The sequence below is a fragment of the Amblyomma americanum genome, chromosome 5 (genome assembly GCF_052857255.1).
Source record: "Amblyomma americanum isolate KBUSLIRL-KWMA chromosome 5, ASM5285725v1, whole genome shotgun sequence".
NCBI classification, from domain to species: domain Eukaryota; kingdom Metazoa; phylum Arthropoda; class Arachnida; order Ixodida; family Ixodidae; genus Amblyomma; species Amblyomma americanum.
In genome coordinates, this window is record NC_135501.1 from 37036660 (window position 1) to 37057583 (window position 20924).

Genomic DNA, 20924 nt, shown 5'->3' on the forward strand with positions numbered 1-20924 from the left:
AAGCTGCAGCATCGCCACCCGCTGCACTCACTTGGCGCCAGTTGTTCGTCTGCCTTTTCTTCGTTCCCTCTTTTTCCGTCCGCCGGAATAGGCTGACGCTCGTGGAACTCTGAAACGGGAAATGCTTGGGCTGGAAGGTGATGAGCAACGCATGGCATTTGTGGTGAGTGCATTGCAGGGTGCCCGTGCTTGCAGCGGGGCACCCATTGAAATACTGCCGTGAAACTATACGAACGCGAAACGGTCACAACGTTGCAAGCATCGGTCGAGATGTAAAGTGCCTTTTATGCTTCCTCGGTGTCCGCTCAGTCCCAGCGTGAATTAAATAATTTGTGCAGAAGCAGGTAGTGCTCCTTTATAACGCGTTCGCGCTCGTTCTGCGTGCATCTATTCTTCCAAAGGTGCAGTTGAATTTGCTTATCTTCTGTTTGTCCCTACCAGTCGTCGGAACCACGAGCAGAGAGTACGAATCCATTTCGGAGTCTCATACTCGGCGTCGTTTTCGACGCCCTGCAGCACCGGCGCTGCACCTTCTACCGCGGGAGCCGGCGCAGCCCTACGTATCCCGGGGCATTCGGAGGAGGAGGAGGAGGATGAGCCGATGGCGTCGCCCCGGCGCGCGCGGCTGCTCCCTGCGGCGAGGTCGGCTAAAAATAGCCGGGAGAGGATGCGCTTCCTCCTCTCCCCGACCGATGTGGGCCAAGGAGAGGCGCCGGCGCTCGGTGTGTGCGCTCGAGCCAAGCTCTTCCCGCCACGGGAGCACCGGGCTGCCTTCTGCTCCCGACGGCCTAAGCGGTATTCGGGATGGACACCGGTAGAAAAAAAAAAAAAAAGACGACGCTCCCATATACACCTAGAGGTATAAATAAACATATCGCGGGCCAGAGAAAAAGGTACGGCAAAGATACGTCTTCCGAAAAATTCGTCCTCGATTCAGAAAGCACTGACGAATTGCGCTGACGCATGATCCATTCACGTGGTCTTTTCTGATTAATAAGACACGTTGATCGCGTTTTTTTCCGCCCTGGTTGCTTCAAAACACGGACGGGATGAATTATGCGATTAGGATAAAAGTTGGCTAGACGAATCAATTCTGGGAGGAAGCGATGGAGGAGAGGGGTCGCCGGCGATGCACTTCTCGGACGGCCTCCGACAACTCGACCGCAAGTGAAAAGCACACGAAGGTCCGTGGTTGTCTGCCCGTGAAGCGGACCAGAGGCGTCAGTAGCGAGGGCACCATGTCGTTCGAGATCGTGACGCCGAGATGAGAGTCAACGATGCCAGTACTGGGATGTGCACGTCCGCGAAGCTGAACCCGCCGGGATGGTTCCGCTTTGCCATTTGAGCCTCAATGCAATACCGACTCGTTCGGTTCTGCGTAGTCAGCCTGTGCGCTCGGAAAATGCTAATAATTTCAATTGTAGCCGTACAGTTTATCCATCACTGATATCTCAGAGAAGCGGGTTGAAGTGACCAACTGTCGATACATTTTGCACTTTCTCGGATTATGGTCACCTGGGAAATTCTTCTTTTCTTTTAGTTCCCCACCTTCAGTGGTCGTGTAACTTAAGCCCTTTGTAGCATTTGTAGGTGTCGTAGAAATCCGCAAGCCAAGGCAACCCAAACCTAAAGAGAGATTAGAGAAGACGGGAAAGAAGAGGAGAAAAAAGAAGACAGCAGTCAAGCTAAAGAGGAGAAGAAGAAGAGAACGAAGAAGAAAGAAGGCGAACAGAAAGAAGGAAAACGAAAGAGTGGAAGGGGAGAAAATGGAGACACATTACGTGGCTCTCCCCAGATGCTTTATTTGAGCCTTAGTCTAGTTTAGGCAGTCTGTTAAGCACACCGAAACGTTGTAAAAATTTCACGCGGATGTTTCTCTCAGGAACCCCTGATACAATTAATTATCCCTGAGGAAGTTCAGGGGCGCACACGCACTTGTCTCCTGCTGTTTGAACGGGGAAATCTTTTTGCAATCCTGCGTGCTTGAGTTGACTCATCTCCCGAGAGCTATTAAAAAGGTGCAAGCACACGAGGCAGCTAGGAAGCCGCACCCGTAAATACCCTGACTGCTGTCCGGTGATAACACCGTCCTCATTTAAACACCGGCTCTTGTTTGGCCCATATAGCTGTTGTCAGGTGACCACCGCGACTCAAGGTCCCTGCGGGAAAAAGCACGCCACACCCTTTATCGAAAAGGGTGTGGCTTGCTTTTCCCCTCAACAGCCTCGGTTTTTTCTTTGCATTATTGACCATGCGCCGCATTCCCGACACCTTTCCTGGCGTGCAGTTGGGACATCGACCCAGCTACGTGGCGCACCATTTCGCCCAAATCTTGCCGTGAGAAGAGACTCCGGGCATACAGTCTCGGTCACCATTACAGGCAACGCGCAGTGCCTGGAGATCAGTGGGTGTCCGGTGGTAGTAAATGATATATAGCCAACCCCAGAGCGAAGGTTAGAGCGTCCAACTGCTGTAAAGCCCAGGCCGACCTATAGTTGCCTCCGGTGCGTTGCAAGGCATATTTAAGCGTGGTTGTAGTACCTTCGTGGCGACGTATTCGCTCTGTGCCGGAGCGAACGCTTCGCTTAGCCTCCGGGTGGGCAGAGCGTCGCTCGAGGGGAGCCGTGGTCCCAGACGACGGAAGCACGAATCCGCGCAGCATAGGCAAGCGTTGCAGTCTCGTCTTGGTCCGTAATGCGCTCGCCGGACGGCACACGCGACGGTTTGAAATCGTCGTAAATTGCCGGCCCGTTCAGTGGGAAACCTGCCACCCAGCGCGACTATGTGTTGTACCCAAAGCTGCAGCTTCGGACCATCTTTGGGCGTCAGCGGCGGCACCCAAATTTTGTTTTGCTGTTGGAGCTTTTCCCTCGGGCACAGTAGCAGTGGCTTCCCTTGCACGAGCTAGGGCGGCGCCTGGCGGTGCACTCCGCGATTTGCTTACGTCATAAAGAACCCCTAGGTACCAGAGCGTGGGAAATGAAAATTTGTTTTGAGGCAAAAAAAAAAGTTGCCAGTGACTGTCTGTCCGCTCCGTGAGAAAGGCGTCCGTGTGCTGTCCGGTGTCAGTGCACGTTGAAGATCCCCAGGTTGTTGAACTTTTTTCCGGAACCCTCCTCTACGGCCTCTTTTTCTTCTTTCACTCCCTCATTTATTCCTTCGTTACGGCGCGGTTGAGGCGCCCACTGAGAAGGTGGCCAGTTACTGCGAGTTTCATTTCCTCGAAACATATCACTTCTCGGTGGACAGTTCTACCCGGCGCGAGGGAAGGGATGAACGAGGGAGTGAAAGAAAAATAGAAAGGGGAGAGGCGCCATAGTGGGGGGTTCTGTAATAGTTTGGACCACCTGGAGAATTCTAACGTGCACTGACACCGGACAGCAAATGGACGTGTTTGGGTTCAGAAAGGATGTCTTGGTTATAGGAGTTCGAGATTCAATCCCCTACCCCCCTCCCACTCCCTCCATCCCGTTCTCTCTGGCTGTTCTGCCTTTAATGTGCGTGAGATATGCTCAGCCTTCTGTCGTTGTCGTTTTCTTCTCGCTAGGCGGCACCGTTTGCCTTCTCGACGTAACCGAGGCAGGCCCGCGCACGGCCTGACGTCGCTACGCGAGCTCGCCTTCGGAATGGCAGCGCCTGTGTGCCGTCCGTCTCGCTGCTGTGGCTCGGGTTCTTCCTGGACAGGCTTCGCTCCCTCTGCGCCATTCGTCAGGGAGGAAACGAAAGACACACACACAGATGGAAAAAGGCAGCTCTACCCCCCCCCCCCCCCCCACACACACACACGCACACACACACACACACAGAGATAGAGACAAAGGCAGCTCTTTTTCACGCACAATTCTTGCTCCACAGCGGTCGCAAACGAATCGCCTGCCCGCAGCGCCGCCCCCTCTTTCATATTTCTCCCGATTACGGCCATCTTTCTTGGCGCGCTTCGCCGTACGCCTCGCTGCTTGGTCCTGCTCCGCTTAATTTTCTGTCTGCCTTTTATGCGGGATTTACTGCCCCGGTGCTCAAGTGCGGTCTCTTGAAGGACGGAAAGGGAAGGAAGGAAGGGGAAGTGGCCGCTGGGGGACTCATTAATCGCCGTCCGGTCCGCCGGTTTCCGCCCGGCCCCCGGACCGGCTGCGGTGCGCGTGGGTGCCCGCCAGTAACGCCCACAGAGGAGGCACTAAGGGGATGCGGCCGACGCAGCGCTCTCGTGGCTCAACGCGCCCTCGAAGGCCACGCCGCGCCCAAAGCACACAGCCTCCGTGAAGCTGAGACTGACACATTCCTCACCCCGCTGATGCTCTCTAACTTTGGTTGACAGCTCTCTGTGCCTGCTTACCGGAAGCCTGTGCAGTCGCAGAACCCAGTCCGTACGCATTAAGTGAGGCTGCTATTGATAACCGTCGGCAACAGGAGCTTAACGACGCTGTAAACACGAATATTAAAAGAGGGAGTAGGCTCTCTTCTAGCGTATACCATCCTATTATACCCGATCCCGGAGTAGAATTAGATCACTAAATGCACGGATTGCTTACTTTTGAGAACGGAGCACGCCGATGCAGTTAGCAATGGGACGGGGCTTTTAAATCCGGCATCGCAGGCATTGATGTTAGCAAACAGAAGAGAGTGAAATCTTCGATTAAAGTTCTCATATTATTTCACATGTTTTGAAGAGGGAATTTGTTTCTGGTTGGCAAGCGTAACTATTCCTTATGTTTAGTAATAGCCTACCGCAGGGCAGCATGCCGTGCTCCTATATACGAAGTCGTGTTTAGAGTGTACAGCCTTTGCCAAAAGTAACCGGGCTGCATGGTTTGCTTCTCATTCGAACGAATAGTAGAGCCCTTACGGCTTCCGTAAAGATAAAGAAGGTCTCGGAAGGTGAGGACAAGGGCTCTCCTCACCATACAAGGATTTACAGGTTGAAGGCTTGCATAATAGCTTCAATATACGACTTAGAAGCAAACCGTCTAGCCTGGTTACTTTTTCATTTCATTTTATTACCTTAAAGGCCCCAAAAGAGTAGTGTTACATAAGGGGTGGCAACAATTAAAAGCACAGATTCACAATAACAGGAAAGGTTTTACATTTCAGCGAAAACACTTGGGGCAAGTGATGATGGCAACGTTGTTTGGAAGGCCGTTCCAGTCGGCGGCTGCACGAGGAAAGAAGGAATTAGAAAAAGTGACGGTGCGTGAGCGTGGACAGGCAACTTGTAGGTGATGGCTGGTGCGATGAGATATGCGTGCTGGGGCAAGAATATAAGGTGCGACGTGCATAGGGCTGTGGAAGAATTTGTGAAATAAAGACAGGCTGGCAATGCGACGGCGGAGCGATAAGGGTGATAATCCGGATGCTGTTTTTAAGGAGGAAACGCTGATGTCATAAGAGTACGATGAATGAATGAAGCGAGCAGCGCGATTTTGAACAGATTCGAGGGCATTGATGAGGTAAGCTTGATGAGGATTCCAAATGGGCGATGGAATATTCTAGTTTGGACCTGACGAATGATTTGTAAGCTAACAACTTGACATGTTTTGGAGCATGGTGAAGATGGCGCTTGAGGAAACCTAGCGTCTTGTTTGCTGACGATATTATGTTAGTAACATGCAAGCTCCAAGAAAGATCGCTAGAAATTGTTATGCCTAGGTACTTGTATGACTGAACTAGTTGTACGGGAACTTCTAATATTTCGTAAGAGAAAATTAGAGGATTACGGCGGCGGCTGATGGACAAAAGATTACATTTACGTGGGTCAAGTTCCATTAGCCACTTATTACACCACTCCTGAACAGCATTGAGATCATTTTGAAGAGAAGATTGGTCAGCAGTGGAGAGAATAGCACGATAAAGTACAGAGTCGTCAGCGAACATGCGTATGTTAGATGTTACGTTTGAAGGCAGATCATTAATGTACACGAGAAACAGTAGTGGGCCAAGCACATATCCCTGTGGAACGCCTGACGTTACTGGGAGTGAGTTAGAGTTCTTATTGTTAACGGAGACAAACTGCGTACGATTAGTTAAAAACTCTTCAATCCACTTCAAAATATGGGGGTGCAAATTTAATTGGGAAAGTTTTATCAGGAGGCGTTTATGGGGTACTTTATCAAAGGCTTTTGCAAAATCTAAAAATACGATGTCAGTCTGTAGATTACAATCAAGATTAGCATGCAGATCGTGAATGAACGTAGCAAGTTGGGTCTCGCAGGAATAACCCCGACGAAACCCGTGCTAAGCAGGTTGAAAAAAGTTCTTCGAATCAAGGAATGCCATGATATGGGTATAGATGACGTGTTCCATGATTTTGCAGGCAATACTAGTTAGAGAGATGGGACGGTAATTAAGTGGCGAGTTCTTGTTACCTGATTTGTAGACTGGAACGACCTTCCCAATTTTCCAGTCTATGGGCAGTTGACCTGTGAAGAGTGACTGAGCGAATAACAAGCATAACAGAGATGAACATATATCTTTGGTATTAATCAGTATTTTAGCGTTGATATTGTCAGTTCCTGCAGAGGATGAAAGTTTAATGTTTTCAATTAGTGACGAAATTCCTGCTGAAGAAAATGTAAGAGAAGGCATAGTATCTTGAATAACTTGGGCGTTTGGAGGAAATGTCGGATTTGTTTCATTAGTAAACACGGAAGAGAAGGCTGTGTTGAACATATTGGCGCATTCTGTTTCGCATACAATTTCACCCGAACCATCGGTGAGGGAAATAGTTCGCGTGTGCTGGGGGTTAATGACTTGCCAGAACCTACGGGGGTTAGTTGACAACATTTTAGGCAGATCGGAGTTGAAAAAGGTGCGCTTGGCTTCTCGAATACTTGATAAGTACGTTTTTTCGGCTGCGTAATATTTGTTCCAAGCGTCCTGACTAGGAAGCAACTTGGCCGATCGGAAAAGACGCTTCTTTTTATTTTCAAGGCGTCTGACTGTATTTATGAACCATGGGTTTTGAGGGTTAGTTCGTATATTTATGTTCGGAATAAACCTGTCGACCAAATCGTCGATTTTCCTCTTAAACAAAGACCAGTTATCATGAATGGATCTTTGATTGAAGTTAGATTGAAATGCTGGCAAAAATGCGCGAAGTTCATTGTTTATTGCTGTATAGTTTCCTTTATTGTATAATCGGATAGTTCTTTTAGTTGTTGCGCGTAAGGATGGTTTAATCGTGAAACCAGCATGTATGACATGATGATCGCTGACGCCTGGTAGATACGTGATAGAATGAACGCATTCAGGGTTATCCGTTAATAATAGATTAGAATATTTGCGCAGTCTTCGGTTACACAAGTTGGCTCGGATACAGTTTGAATGAGATTAAAATTAAGGCAAACGTCTAGAAATTCATTAGCATCCTTATTACCTGTAGCGGTTAGATCATTCCAGTCGATACTCGGAACAAACACTGTGCGTCTATTGCAGAGCAAGTGCCTCTCCCATATTTCTTTAATAAAACCGGTCCAGTGCCAGCAGACGCCGCCTTATCCTGCAAACTTGCAAATCTCATCCGCCCATCCGACTCCGTTACCGCAACGGGCCACTGGAACGGGCCGTAACGGGTTCTCGGCATCATACGTGTCGCGCCCACTTCCTGACGTCGCGCTAGGCGTAAAAATCGCATCACCGACCTCTCGGACGATTCCTTGCACCCGTGCTCGAAATGAACGAGATGAGTTTTCAGCCAGCTTTCAGTGCTGGAATACCTCCCTCTTGTGTGTGTGTCTTACCGAGAAACGGTGCACTGAGTGCGTACAATGGCCTCGCTTACCGCGAACGCCGGAAGCGGAATGTGCCGTACGGCGGCGCCCGGGAACGGCCGACCGGGGCTATCCCGGTGACTCCACAGCCGGGGTCTAGGCCGTTGCCGACGGATGCGTTAACACGAAGGACGGGTTGCTATATGTGCAGTAGGCCTCCCGCGGTCGGATCTGCGCGCTGTAGGCAAGCCTTTATCCGCAGGATTCCCCAAGCACCGCTAGCAGGACCGAGGCGGAATATTGTCGGAATGCGAGTTCCGCCAAGCTGGGCCCTTCCTGGTAGGGCAGTCTCAGAAGCAGCCCACAAACCAGGCTGATACCAGGCGCCGTTGCTTTAACATTGCTGCCCTCGCCAAGATTGCTGTGACCACCTGTACGGGTCGGTAGGCGCCTTGCAACACCGGACACGGTCGCACTTGTCCTTTTGTTACTGAAGGGCGGAAAGTTGGCCGAGCTGGCTGCAACTTGACATTGTTACCACGCTGTGACATTGTGTACTTTTCCTTTGTTCTTCTGAATTTCACTAATGTATGCGTGCTTTCTGAATAAAAAAAAACTGGTCAGCGCTGTGCGATGTCTTGCCCTTTCCTCAGTGGGCGTCGTGGTTTGCGGTGTTGTAACAGTGTTAGGTACTTTTCTTCTGGTGTTCGCGCGTGTCTCGTTGTTGAGGCTTCCGGGGAGAGCTCCGTTCGCTCATTTCCGCGAGCAGTAGAATGCAGGGGGCGATACCCCAACTGCGTCGCTTCCTACGACGTCGCGTTTCCTTCGGCATGCTTCCTTCCGGACGCCTTCGCAGAGGATTAACGCTCGACGCACGCTGTTGCCAGCACGGCAGCCGTCGCTCTTCCTCAAAGTATTGCTCCTGCATCTAAAGCGTCGCGCTTGCCTTTTGTTGCAGTGTAGTGCGAGCACGCTTCCTTGGAGCTAGAATGGGCCCAGCATGCGCTGGCTACGTCTGTTTCCTTGTCCTCTACCGACGGCCGATTCGGTACAGCAACAAGCGGCGCATTTCTTCACAGCGTCTCTTTGTAGACTGCGGCAGAATGCATCGGCATCTGCACGCGCGCACAAGACGACCACTGCGCACGTCTCAGCTCAAGAGCTGCCGGTATAAAATATCAGAGCACTTCGCCAAGCACAATCACCACTCGTTCCCACATGAGTGCGTGTTGCATAGACTATGCGCATTCATGGGGTACTGCACAGCATTGTAATGCCGAGTTTGAAGGGACCTTCACATCTGATGGTGGGTGTTATGTTGAAACTGAGCATGGAGCAGGACTGGCGGAGGACGCGGCTTACCTTTAGGCATTTGGATTTTTCACGTCTCAGCCGGTGGTGGTGAGGTCGCTGTATGTAGCGGCACCAATAGTAGTACAGAAAACAACGAGAAACGGCGGCACAGGAACACACATGACGACACAAGCCCTGAGTTTGACTATCCTGTAAACGGAAAAAAGGCTGCAGTTAATCATTTAAGAGTCCGGAAACAGATTACGCCAAGTCAGTGCCTGGAGTTCCAGGAGTGATTCATCTTCTATTCGTTCTTTTTTTTTCTCATGGATGCTTAAACTTAATTCTTAGCCTCGTGTACATTTGTAATGTTTGTTCCTTTGGTCAAAGCGCAACTGCAGTTCTGCTAAGATGACTGCGGCTGGCGCGTGTCGCCACACAAGACCACTTGTGGCTTTGGCGCACCCGTTCTTGCATTCTGCTTGGCGTTCAATAGACGCTATTCTATCCTATATTCTGTTCTACTTCCGAGCCGCCACGGTGGCTCAGTGGTTATGGCGCTGGGCTGCTGACCAGAAAAACGAGGGCGGGTTCGATCCTGGCCACGGCGGTCGCATTTCGATGGAGGCGAAATTCCAGAGGTCCGTGTACTGCGCGATGTTAGGGCACGCTGAAGACGCTTTGGGACGTTAACCTTCCATACGCCCATCTCTGCGTCCTTAGCGAGCTGCGTGTTGTCGTCCGTGTTTTCCATCTTCCCGCGCTGCATTGTGCGCACGAATTTACGTGATCAAGTGACGTGACGGTGCGTGAAGAAAGGCTGCGTACATTTATACTACACGACTTCGCCTGGCCGCGAACAAAGTGCGGTACGGGGCTGCAGCTGCCGTGCCAACGGGGCGCCTGACGCGTTCTAATCTGGCTCACGCTCCGGTAGCTTCTTCGTACTCGTGCCTGCTGCAGCGATGACGGTACAGTCGTGTCCTGCTTACTGCATTCTTTAAAAGCAGTCGATGCTTCTCTTTAAGCGGTAGTGGCAGATGATCGCAGTCTGCATCTGGTGAAAATGCGTTCTAAGCTGTGCGCATAAACACGCACAGCACTGCCCCGTAAGGCTCGTACTCTTTCTGGAGTGGATGAGCCGATGGCGTGCGAATTTTTCAGCGCTGTGTTCGGGAGCGCCCATTAATTGACGAACGCTTCCCGGTGCAGTGGGCCACCAGGTACGGCGACACTTGGAGGCATGCCGTGCGGCCAGTTTCTGTGCGACCTGTTTGTTCGGTTGCCCAGTTATTCGATGTCATGTCTTTTTTTACTGCAAGTTTTTTTATATCTACTGCTTTTTCATAAACATCTACGACCCTGAATTCCTTCATGCACATTTCATAATAGTTCCAACGTGAACAATGTCGGCAATGGGAGGACTGGTGGCAGCGGTGGCCTAGTGGCCTAAGCATTGTCCTGGCACGCCGAAGGGGAGGGGTTCGATATCCAATGTCGCCGGGTACCCACCGATGATTTATTGGGTACAAGTTCTCCTCTGGCCTGCTGCTAGACTTCTCTGGGAGGGAATTCTGGGATCTTTGACCCAACATTCTCAAAAAAGTATAAATTTCTTTGTTCTATGGCGCAATTCGGCCAAAGCTGTCCTTGCGTCACAAAAAAGAAAGAGTAATAATGCTCGTCACCGAGCAGGGTTTGTGCTTCTGGGACAGTGTAACGCCCGGCTTTCGTGGCTTTCATGTGGCTGACAGTCCACCGTTTCCTGCGCAGGATTCGGCGCTGGGCACGCCCGTGACGCTGCGAGTGGACAAAAATGGGTTCTTCCTCTACTGGACCGACCAGAACAAGGTGAGTGCATTCAGCCTCCCGTCCAGGAGGCCTCCTTCGTCCAAGGGCGCCGAGCTGCTGCCACGCAGTCTGGCACTGAGGCCCAAGTTTATCCATTCGCTTGTTTACTTTTCGGGAAGTGTGGCCGTCTTACCGGAAGAATCTCGGCAGCAGTGGCCGCTCTAACAGTAGCGTTTAAAGCAAAGCCTTACGATGTGCTTTATTGAACAGGTGGCGGGAGGGAATTGTTAGATGAAGCCGCTGTTACGTGGGCGCAGTCCGACTCACCTGAGGTGGCGCCTTAGTAACTGCTGGATTTAGAATTTAAAGTAGTGCAGGTAATCAACCTTAGTGCTATAAAAAGTTTGCTTTAATGGAAATTTAATTGCCCTTTTACGTCGTGTTTCTTGTCTGTCCCCTGAAAAGACTTTGTACTGCTTTTACAGCGAAAGCTTTGATAGCTATGGCTTAGCCATATAGCCTTGAATGTGGCCGGGGAATCTACATCGTCAGCCGTAAGGAAAAGCTTAGCCGTGCTCGTACCATTGAGCGAGATCTGATGAGGTCACCCGTTGCCTCCTATCTTTTCTCCTTCTCTTCCCTCTGTGCACTTTGCCACCCACCACGGTTGGCTGATGGCAGTTGAACGACAGATGATTTTAAATGGCAATTTGATTTAATTTCTTCATCCGGAGTTCCAATATTCGAACCCGACCGCGGCGGCTGCGTTTTTATGGAGGAAAAACGGTAAGGTGCCCGTGTGCTGTGCGATATCAGTGCACGTTAAAGATCCCCAGGTACTGGAAATTATTCCGGAGCCCTCCACCACGGCACCTGTTCCTTCCTTTCTTCTTTCACTCCCTCCTTTATCCATTTCCTTACGGCGCAGTTCAGGTGTCCAATGATATATGAGACAGATACTGCGCCATTTCCTTTCCCCAAAAAACCAAATATTATCATTAATTTAATTTCTTCTACCTTTCCGCTTCCTCGGCCTGTAGTCTCAGTTTGGACTTCTTGGTTTTGCTGACAAGAAGTAGTTCAGTTTTAAAAAACTAAACGGCCTATCGTAAAGAAAATAGTAGGTGTGGGCGAATGTTCGGAAATTTCGTATAGCGAAACGAATATCTTTCTACTCGATTCGTCGAATGAACAAAATAGTGCAGGTTCAAAATTGTTCGCAAAGAATAGATTCTCAAGTTTTCGAATACTTTTTCGAATAATTGGCCCGAAGTTCGAATATGGGCAGCCGTATTTTTCTTCGTTGACTATTTCAAGAACAGGGACCACACACCCTGCATACCATGCATGTCGCCATGATTGGTATGCGCGGGTTGGAAGGTTCAGCGCCGTGGCGCGATCCATTCGCGTGACGACGTTCGCGATACTCATGCATGCCTTCGAAGGTCGGGCGGCGCGGCAGGGCCGAGGCAGGTTTAGCAAACGAGGCCTCGATGCCCGATCTCGCCTCTCTCATGCACTGAGGTGTGGCATTGTTTATTCTTTACCGTCATCAACAGCAAAGGTCGTATTATTTGAGGCTGTGATAGAGTTACATACTGACTTCATGTTGCGGCCCCCTTGTGGAGATCGGCCTTTTAACAGTTACAGCTATAGCGGCTTAAGTGATAGCGCTGCAAAGTACCGCAGCGCCACCGCTAGCGTTTCTCTGTTTCGCACGATTGCTCGTTGAATACTCACATTTGTGGCGAATATTCGTAAAAAGTATTCTATCCGTATTTGATTCGATTGTCTCACTATTTGTTGTCAGAGATATTTCTCGCGCACATAAAGATTATCGGAGAGGACAAGGAAGACAGAACCTCCTCCTTTTTGTGTCGTCTTTGTGTGCGCAAAAAAGAATTCTGAGAACGGACCATCTAGCCCCACAACGCATATTACCGGAATCGCTGTTCGGTGTTTAGCTTAACTATTTATATTCTATTCGATTTGGAAGAAGGCACTATTCGCGCACGTCTAGGAAATGCACATCAGCATCCTTCCATGTGTCCTCGAGGAAACAGAGAGGTACTTTTTTTTTATTCGAGATGTTTGCCTTTAGGCATAGTGAGAAAGGAAGAAAAAGTTGGAAGAAGGAGTGTAGACAAGCCTCGCTTAAAAAGTGGCAAAGGTTGTCGATAAAATGATTATCCAGAGTCCACTTGCGAGAGAGGTACTTCGCTGGCGAAGTTACTACGCACAAGTGAAAACTGTGCCGCAGGTTACTGTCGGCAAAGTGAAGCTTGTGCCCGAGGACACTGAGGCAGAGTGATGAACAGTGGAATATGCACGGCTGGCTCCCTACCGTGCTACCCTGAAAGGGAACACGAAAGAAACGTTGAGCAAGGTAAAGAAGGCCCAAATATGTCTAAGCATATAAATTCCTGCCCGTCACGCGCTTGTGAACCATGTTTTTCCGGTGCGCGAATTCTATCAAAAAGCAAGGGCACAAAAGCCAGATAATTAATCGAAGCTTTTTATTGCAAATAAAGGAAGCATGTGCACCAGCGACACGACACGTCCATATCTTTGTATAAGGCAGAGAACAATTTTTCACTCGTTCGCTATCATATCAACTTTGAAGATGATAGCATTCCTTGCGTGTACGATGGTATATATTTGTCCGTGTTGCCTTCAAATAAATCAGTTGTGAGCGGCGCTCCGTCCCGTCTTTCTACCTTGTGTCTGTTTTCGCGCCTGTAACCAAAAAGACGTGCCACCGAAACACGTGACAAGACAGAGCGAATCACGCGCAATAGCGGCACGTTTTTTTTAGATGTTGCACGAATGGGTGGCTGAGAATTAGAAAACATTACAAGGCATGCTAGTTTCATTGTTCAAGGAAAGAAAATTAGCTCCACGGTTTTCCACGCCTCCAGACGCCGAAGTGTAAGCAGTGGCAGTCGTAATTCAGCTCCCGCTCCTCAGTAATTCCATTCGCAGTGACAGATGCGCTGAGCAACACTCTCAAGAGGGAAATACTCACTACGTGGCTCGCGGCGTCAAGAAAGTACTTCGCTCAGAAACACGCGGGTCGTTAGAGCGGCCAGAAACACACTGGCCGCTCCAACTGCCTCGCTGACTGCTTTTTGTTTTTACTTAGTGGCAGGGAGAGCGCGTCTCCTTTTTCGAACGTTCATTGCTTCGAACATCGTGGAGTAGCAAAAGTGTTCCAATTTCTGGCGGACATTTTCACGCTTCGAAGCAACGCGGTGGCCCGCACCACGGATGACGACGATGATACGTACAAATAAGCTGCCGTTATAAAACAATGATTCCGCGCGTGTTTGGTGAAACGTTGTTTGTGGCCTAACTGTCGGAGTGAAAAATGAAAATTGGTATTGAGGAAAACAAAGGCACAGTAACGGATGATCTCGCTTCTCGGTGGACACCTCAACCGCACCGGGAATGGAGGCACGAAGGAAGGAATGAAAGTGTACGCGTCACAAGATCATTTACTTGTGGTGGCTTGTGCGGGCTGAAGAACGATGAGCAGGTTGGATAGGACAGTTGTGAGTAAAGTTATGATATATTTTGTGATACAAGCATAGCCTTGCAACAAAACGGCGTTGCTCGAGGCGTTGTTTACTACCGTGCACTCACATCGGAGAGCAGACGGGCGCCTTTGCCTTTCGCCCGCTTCTAAATGTGATCGCCGTGACCCCTATTGTATATGCGTCCTCGTTCTCGGCAGCCGAGCGCCCGAACAACTCAGCCGTTTCGCTGTCACAAAGGAAAAATTGCTTTCTGAGGAAAGGAAATGGCACAGTTACTGTTTCACATCTCGGTAGACACCTAGATGTTTTCTCTTCTGAGAAAAGAATTTTTTACCGTTAGTCGCCAAACGACGTTTCACGTAAACACGGGAGGAGAAGGCAACAGTTTTGGCGCTCTGGCCTGGGAGAGAGGGAGCGGGCGGCGAGAAGGTAGCCGGCGCGGCTATTTTCTGCGACTTCCAGAAGCGCAAGAAGAGCCTCGAGGGCTGCACGGCCCCAGTCGCCTTCATGCGCATGGACCACGGCACACGTCCCTTCGCAGCAGGTTGGGGGCGCGTCCTCGTCACGTCTTCCGGCTGTCTCGGCCACGCACGTGGCTGCGCTCGTCAGAACGACGCCGCAGCGAGGCCAGCAATCCGGACGCAGTTGCCGGCTGCGTGCGTTCAGGAAGTCTCCGTGTGTGTCTGTCTGCTTGCAGGCAGTTCGCAAGCGGCGACCGGTGCGGCGCCGGCCAAGCTTTCGCGCACGGGCCTCCTGCTTTACGCGATGCCGGCGTGAGCTCCCGCGCGAATGAGGGACCGGCATTGTGCTTTCTAGAGGTTATCCAACACCGGGTCCGTCCGCGCAGGCATACTGGCCGCCTTGATCCGTTCGGTTGCTTCCAACAGTGCCGCTGTACTGTGAGAATTCAATGCCGCGTCCTTCGGCGGGCCGTGCAGCTGTTATATATAGGTATAAGGACCCGGAACCTCCAAGGTCCTAAGGGAGTTGGCCGGTTGAACTTACCCACCCAGGAATCTGTGGAGAAGCGGTCCTGGGGAAGTATAATCCGGGCAAACCGCTGTGCACTGTTCGGCGCGAGATATGCTTATCTTGCAGAGAGACAAAGGGGCGAGTCAGCACTCGTAGGGAGGGGCTCCTAACGGAACCGTTTTCGGCGGCTGCGCGCTGAGCACTTTGCCGACGCCAGCCGTGGAGCCTTCGAGTTGCTTCACTGCCGGCCGCGCGTTCCTTTCCTCGGCGAGGGTTGGCTAATGGCGGCCGCCACCCCTGGGCGCTTCAATTAACGAAGGGTTCTCGTTAAACGTTCTCAAGCGCCGCCGGAGATGCATAATGCATGCGCTGCCCCGAGGCTTGCCGGCGGCGGCCTCGGGGCCCTTTGGGTTAAGCGCGCTCAAATATGCGTCCTCCGGCAATGGCCGACTCGCAACGTGCTCCGGCTGACGTTGCACATGCCCCGAGGGGGAGCAAAAGTTTGCCGAGGCGTAGGTGGCGCCTTGCAACTGGAGTTAATTGGGAATCAGCCGGAGCTCTTTCCCCATTGCGCAAAGACAGCACGTACAGTCGTGGGCAACATGAGATCTAGGGAAGACTGTTTCTGCGCAAAATTTGCAAATTTTATGCTTATTTCTTCACTGAATTTGAGAACTGACTCTGGTTATTTTACACCAAGAGGAAAATTGGAATACAGGCAGAACTGTGTTTGTCGCACATAATTATCGGCAATCAATCAGTGGAGGGTCAAACTTTGTTCATTATGTTGTTGTCATGTATTACTGCAGCGCCCCCTTGATTCTCTCTACTTTATAGGTGACTACTATAAACGTTGAGGGCTGAAAACTCTGGACAATTCCGTTACAGACGCCTTGCTAGCCACCCTACGCCACTCGTGCATTCTGGGACTTGCCATGTAATAAAATCACCGTAGAGAACGGCCCAAGGCACGAGTCTTATAGCTTAGTTCAGTAGAGTGCACTGCTGGGCCGTGTGGGTCATGGCTGACAGTGAAGGAACGAACGGAAAGAGGAGCACACGCATCACCGCTGGAGTGCAAGCGTGGAAAGAGCCCACTACTCCTTCCGGCTTGTCTTTGGTCGATGTTTGCAAGCTACAGGCGGGATTAGCCTTTCCGATTCTGCCGGTACCTTTTTCCACCGTAGCGACGCTTGAATGTTAAATAAGGCCCACAAATCAGGGACATACCTGTGACCTGGCTCAGCCACATCGCCATACTCAGAATAAACCATAAAGGTCCACTCCTGCTGTCACCATCTGGAGTCCAGACCCAATTCTGGAGGAACTTTAAAAGGAGGCGTGAAGCCTCCTTTTTACATGACTGTTTTCCGCACGGGTAAAAAATGTCCTTAGGGGACTGTGGGAGGCTGTATACTCTAGAGAGAAGCGAACAACACTCACCATTCCGCGTTCTAATTTGGACAGCACATAAAAAAATGTTCCATATCACTGCACACACGTGTGCACACACCACGTGTGGAACACAACGGAGATGATGCCAGACCCATCTTATACATCCACGCAGGGGTACGAGCAGAGTCCGTGCGAATGCTATGTAGCAGTGTGGCCTGAGATCTTTTTAGTCCCTTGGTCACACTTGGGTGAACTCCACAGGGTTCTAAAATGGCCGAGCACCGTTTTTCTCAAGAGTCTCTTGGCATCTTGAGGGACATTCCTTGATGGATTAGCTGACAGCGCTTTGGAGTCGAGGCAGTCCGCCACCTCGTTGCCTATTACGCCTATATGTGAGGGCACCCATTGGAAGTATAGAGTAAAGCCTCTGCTGTGTAGATTATGCACCATGCGTAGAGAGCTCAGAGACAAGGCAAGTAGGGAATTTGGAATCCGTAAGGATCACAACAGGTTGAGCCGGACAAGACCCTAGCTCCCGTAAATTTGAGTCTCGTCTCCGCCGAGACGAAGAGCAGTCCTCTTGTCGAAACGTTGGCTGAGCGCCTTGAGGTCCACCCCCTCCTTGTTCACTTTATTCGTATTGTCTAGAAACCCATCTCCCTGCAGTCTCTCTACCAATGGTTCCTTCAATGCTAGCTGTGAACCAACTGGCCCAGCGGTTTGCGTTATTGAGACAAAAAAACTTTTACGCTTACCCTGTCCCAGATCCCGCTGGAAACCGCCATATTTCTCTTGGGCGAACTGCATGGCTCATCTCACTTGTGCCGGTTCTCCTTGCGTGCAAGTAAATTGCAGTTAAGCACGCCTGAACTATCCTGCCTTCGCACCACCGGACTGGGCGTTTTCTGTTCCTCTTTTCCACCGCAGTCCTTCTCCGAGATTGAATGACTTCAGTGGGAAGTTGTTTGGCTGGGAATAAAGTCCGAACATGGGAGCGCAGTCTTTTGGGGAAATACTCCCCGCTGACCCGTTCGATGCTTTTGGCAGTGACGACAAGCTGCAGTGAAAGAGGCAGGAAACCAGACAGAGAAAGACTCTCAAGGCGAACTGCCCTTGCTTTTTCAAAGCATGCAGTGCTTTCTGTAGCTACCGCGAGCTCAACTTCAGTGGGAGCAACACCCGTGCGGATAAAACAAGCTCGCGCACGAAGCCGTCACAGCAGAGATGCTTGCAAAGCTGGCTATACAAAAAGTAGTTAGAGGAGTTGACTATGCGTTTGCTGCTAGTGAAACTCGGCTGGCGGTCGTGGAAGCGTGTTCAGGGGACTCAAGCGGGCCCTGAACGGTGGCCGGCCAACGAGGACATGATGACAATGATATTTGTGCCCAATGCCTTTTTAACTGGCAATCTACGATTTTGGCCAGAAGATAAAGTTTTAAAGAAAACAGAAAAGGAAACTCACACAAGTGATACTGTTCCAGGATATTTAGGTTTAGTTTACGTTTAAGATACGCCACCAGATTTGCAGACGCCGCTTCATAGTCTCGATGACCTTTCCAACGCGGTGTTCGCCGTCCCTGTGCAAGGAAGCCCATTGCTGCCGGCGGTGGGTCGGAGCAGCGAATGATGCGCCCAGGGTTGAAAGGCCCGCTTTTACGCGCAATTCAGATGCCTTACTCCTCCTTCACGACCAGTGCAAGGCGGCGCGGGCTTCCCGAAATATAGGAGCAATAATGGCATGATGCCTGTCGTCCAGAAGACGTACTTCTGTGGATAAAAGTTTCCCGGAAGCGAGCTCTAGGAAAAACGTTTATTGCAGCTCCACCTCACTACTCAGTCGCCTGATACTGTGTATAGAGGAAGGAGCATTTAGGCCTTTAATGCCTTCGTATATTATCGGGCGACTGGGTAACGAGGTGGAGCTACAATAAATGTTTTTCCTAGAACTCGCTTCCGGGAAACTTTTGCCCCCAGTAGTAGTGGAACGCGTTTTGGCAGGGCTCGTGCCTGTTCACCGAAGTCTGCTGTCGCGGCAGCACAGACATCGACGTTGTTTCGCCGCCATTGCTGCATGTCAGGAATGTTATGATCGGCGTACCTCGGAGGCGCGTGGGAAAAATGAAAATATAATTTTGAAGGAAAGGAACTGGCGCAGTATCTGTCTCACATATCGGCGCACACCTGAACCGCGCCGTAAGGGAAGGGATAGAGGAGGGAGTGAAAGAATAAAGGAAGAGGTGCTGTAGTGGAGGGCTCCGGAAAAACTTCGACCACCTGGGGATCTTTAACGTGCACGGACATCGCACAGCACACGGGCGCCTCAGCGTTTTGCCTCCAGAAAAACGCAGCAGCCGCAGTCGGGTTCGAACCCGGGAACTCCGGATCAGTAGCCGAGCGTCCTAACCACTGAGCCACCGCGGCGGGTCCTTTGCATTTCGCCTCCATCGAAACGCGGCCTCCGCAGCCGGGTTCGAACCCGGGAACTCCGGATTAGTAGGCGAGCGCCCTAACCACTGAGCAACCGCGGCGGTTAGAGGGGAGGATAAACTTTATTTAATAATAGAAATAAAAACCTTCCTAGGATGGCTAATGAGTCCGAAAGCCCTCGGGCCTTCCCTTCCAGCCTCGCCCCGGTCAATCAGCGTGCGCTGGTTACCATATCGTGTGGCCAGACGGACGGTCTCCCAGGAGGTTGGAGTGGATGTGTGAATGGGCTGTACACAGATGGGATGTGGGCATGCCCAGATGTAGTGTAGGATATGGCCCCGCCGCGGCGGTTGCGCGTGGGCCGAGCCTAGCACGTGTTCCGTCGGATGGTGTCAAGCGACGTTTCGCTACTGGAAAAGGCGCCAGACAGAATCGCCTCTTCAGCCCAGACAATGGGCCAGAAGCGGATAAAGCGGTGGAACACTTGGGTGCACCTGTTTTCTGGAAGTATAGACCTTGTATGCGTTGGTGACGTCGCCAGCGGCACAGATGATTGCCCCCGCAGCAAATGGACTGTGGCCGGCGTCTGCACTCCTTCGCTAGGGTGGCTGGATGCCCGCTCCCCTATCCCTCGCTGCCTGGCATGGCCATCTGGCGGCTATTTGTGGGAATAGCGTGCATGTCGCCTTTCAGCAGACTAGCCTATTGAAAACCGCATTCGTTCTTGCGCTCTGTACGGTGGACAGGTGCACCTTTGGCAGTTGCGGAAGCGCTGCAAGTGTAGTGCACCTGTCGCTTGGGCCTACTCGCCTCATCGTAGATTCCAGTTATGGCCCGCCCAGCTTCGCTTCTGGGATGTGGTTGGTGAAGCGGTGGAGACAATCTCATCATGACTGTGTTTAATGTGTGGAATTTCATTCACTGACGTCTTTTACTCATGCGAGCAACTTGCTCTAATTTTCGCCATGGAAATGGTAAAACTTTCGTTCGCTTTCCGGAATGCTGGCCCCTACATAGCCTCGTCTGCCTCGTCGTGCCTGCACAGCGGCACGACGAGGACCCCGATCATGATGCGTATCGCGTATCCGCATATTGCAGACCACAGGTTTTACAGTAGCGTGCATCTTTATCGTGAAGACTTTTAAAAATCCCCCCCCCCCCCCCCCGCCCCTCAACCGCTGACTCGTTTACGGTGAAACTACGCACAAAGCTTGCGTATTGTAATCTTGTAGTACGTTTTGCAATTGTGCTTACCTGCTTCAACCGCGCATGGTAAAAACGTGTAATCGTCTGCGCCGAGATCGACGCTCCAAATGTCACCAACGCCGTTTTCTCGCGGACGGGCGGTGGTGGCGCCATCTTTTATCTGCAAAAGAAAACGTAACAACGCGAAAGGCTCCAGGGTGACCTTTTCAATTTCGCTCGGATCCTTTGATGGCGCCATTCCTACTAATTTTTTTTAATTTTTTAAAAACTTTCTAGAAGTCTTCACGATAAAGGTGCACAATACTATATGCACCTATGCACCATCGGGGACAAAAGTAACAGATCCTCCTCCCCTCTCTAAGTTCCGGCCTCTGCCACTCTGCGTAGGGGCGCCACCTGACAAAGCACTTCTGGGTCAGAACAGGCCCACTGCGCCGGTCTCTTGTCCCCCATGGTACAGTAGAGAGAGTGAAGCGGGAGGAGAGAGCGAGAATAAGCATGGCTAATCGCGTCAGGTTGCAGAGTACGTAGAGGTGGAGGCAGAGGAAAATGGAGCACTGCACTACTTTTCTAAATCACCTCACTTCATAAGGATGACAAC

General features: G+C 51.0%; 1 protein-coding gene across 2 annotated transcripts in view; it reads left to right on the forward strand.

Moving 5' to 3' along the window:
• The window catches only part of Plc21C (Phospholipase C at 21C), a 252871-nt gene that overhangs the window by 106986 nt on the left and 124961 nt on the right, over nt 1–20924 (forward strand). For both annotated transcript variants that reach the window (XM_077664734.1, XM_077664735.1), the window contains exon 2: nt 10770–10847. In XM_077664734.1, the coding sequence (XP_077520860.1) occupies nt 10770–10847 (78 nt within the window). The remainder of the gene's footprint in view (nt 1–10769; nt 10848–20924) is intronic.